At 48.3% G+C, this 877-nt stretch overlaps 1 protein-coding gene across 1 annotated transcript in view; it reads right to left on the bottom strand.

Moving 5' to 3' along the window:
• AFF3 (AF4/FMR2 family, member 3) overlaps positions 1 to 877 on the bottom strand; it is a gene marked incomplete at its 5' end in the record, with an annotated part of 268,426 nt that overhangs the window by 34,848 nt on the left and 232,701 nt on the right. Inside the window, one exon of the mRNA XM_010188239.1 lies at positions 551 to 872. Coding sequence (XP_010186541.1) covers positions 551 to 872 — 322 coding nt within the window. The remainder of the gene's footprint in view (positions 1 to 550; positions 873 to 877) is intronic.

Below are 877 nucleotides of genomic sequence, written 5' to 3'. Positions count from 1 at the left end.
AGGAATGCCTTGTATTTATTATATCACTAAAACCACCAACAGCAGCAGTGCTTTAAGGCAGAAGAGTAAAAGATAATATGTGCCACAGAAAGTCAGATTAAGCATTTCTAGTGTGACTGCATTTATTTTGCTCTTCTATCGTGTCTCCTTATTTCCTTCTGTGTACACAGCCTGGCACTATCACAGTGAGATCTCCTATGGTACAAAAATAGTATGTTTTTCTTCTGCCATTCTTTCTTGGCCTCTTGTTGACAATCTGAGGGGGGAAAAAATGTTGCCTCTTCTCTTTCAACACACGCAGTGCTACCACGCAGACTCTGGTAAGACAGCCATTTATGTTCCCTTTGCCAACCTAAGCATCACCTCCAAATGCTCAGGTTTTGAGAGATGCCTCAGGAGATGATTCTATCCTACTAAAAGGCAATGTCTTTGCTAAGGTGTGGAAAGACCTTGTGGTGGTAGAAGATACCACCGTGAAGCACTGGAGGCGGCTGCAAGTGATGCCTGCCAGAGGGCCCCACCCACCCCAATTGGTGCCCACAAAGCTCACCTTGCGTTTCCTTCTAGATTTCGGTAAACCCTTCTCTGCGGGGGGGTCAGCACTACTACCCTGCGGGAGGCTGGCCACCTGGTTTGCTCCGGCGCTCATGGCCAGTGGCTCTTCAGGCAAACGCTCTGGAATCCTGGACAAAAGAGCCAAGTCAATGTTGACCCACAGCGACTTTACCTCATCACTGTCTTTCAGAGGAGACAGGAGCTCATTCCTACCGAAAGGAACCAGGGTGTAAAACTGTTCCTCCAGCTCCTTTGCTATTTCACTACTAGTCCTGGCATTAATGGATCCAAAGGCACTGCAGCCGCTGTGGGGCTTGCTGGC

This window comes from Mesitornis unicolor, unplaced genomic scaffold (genome assembly GCF_000695765.1).
Source record: "Mesitornis unicolor isolate BGI_N332 unplaced genomic scaffold, ASM69576v1 scaffold9967, whole genome shotgun sequence".
Taxonomy (NCBI): domain Eukaryota; kingdom Metazoa; phylum Chordata; class Aves; order Mesitornithiformes; family Mesitornithidae; genus Mesitornis; species Mesitornis unicolor.
This window is presented reverse-complemented; position numbering and strand designations above follow the sequence as displayed.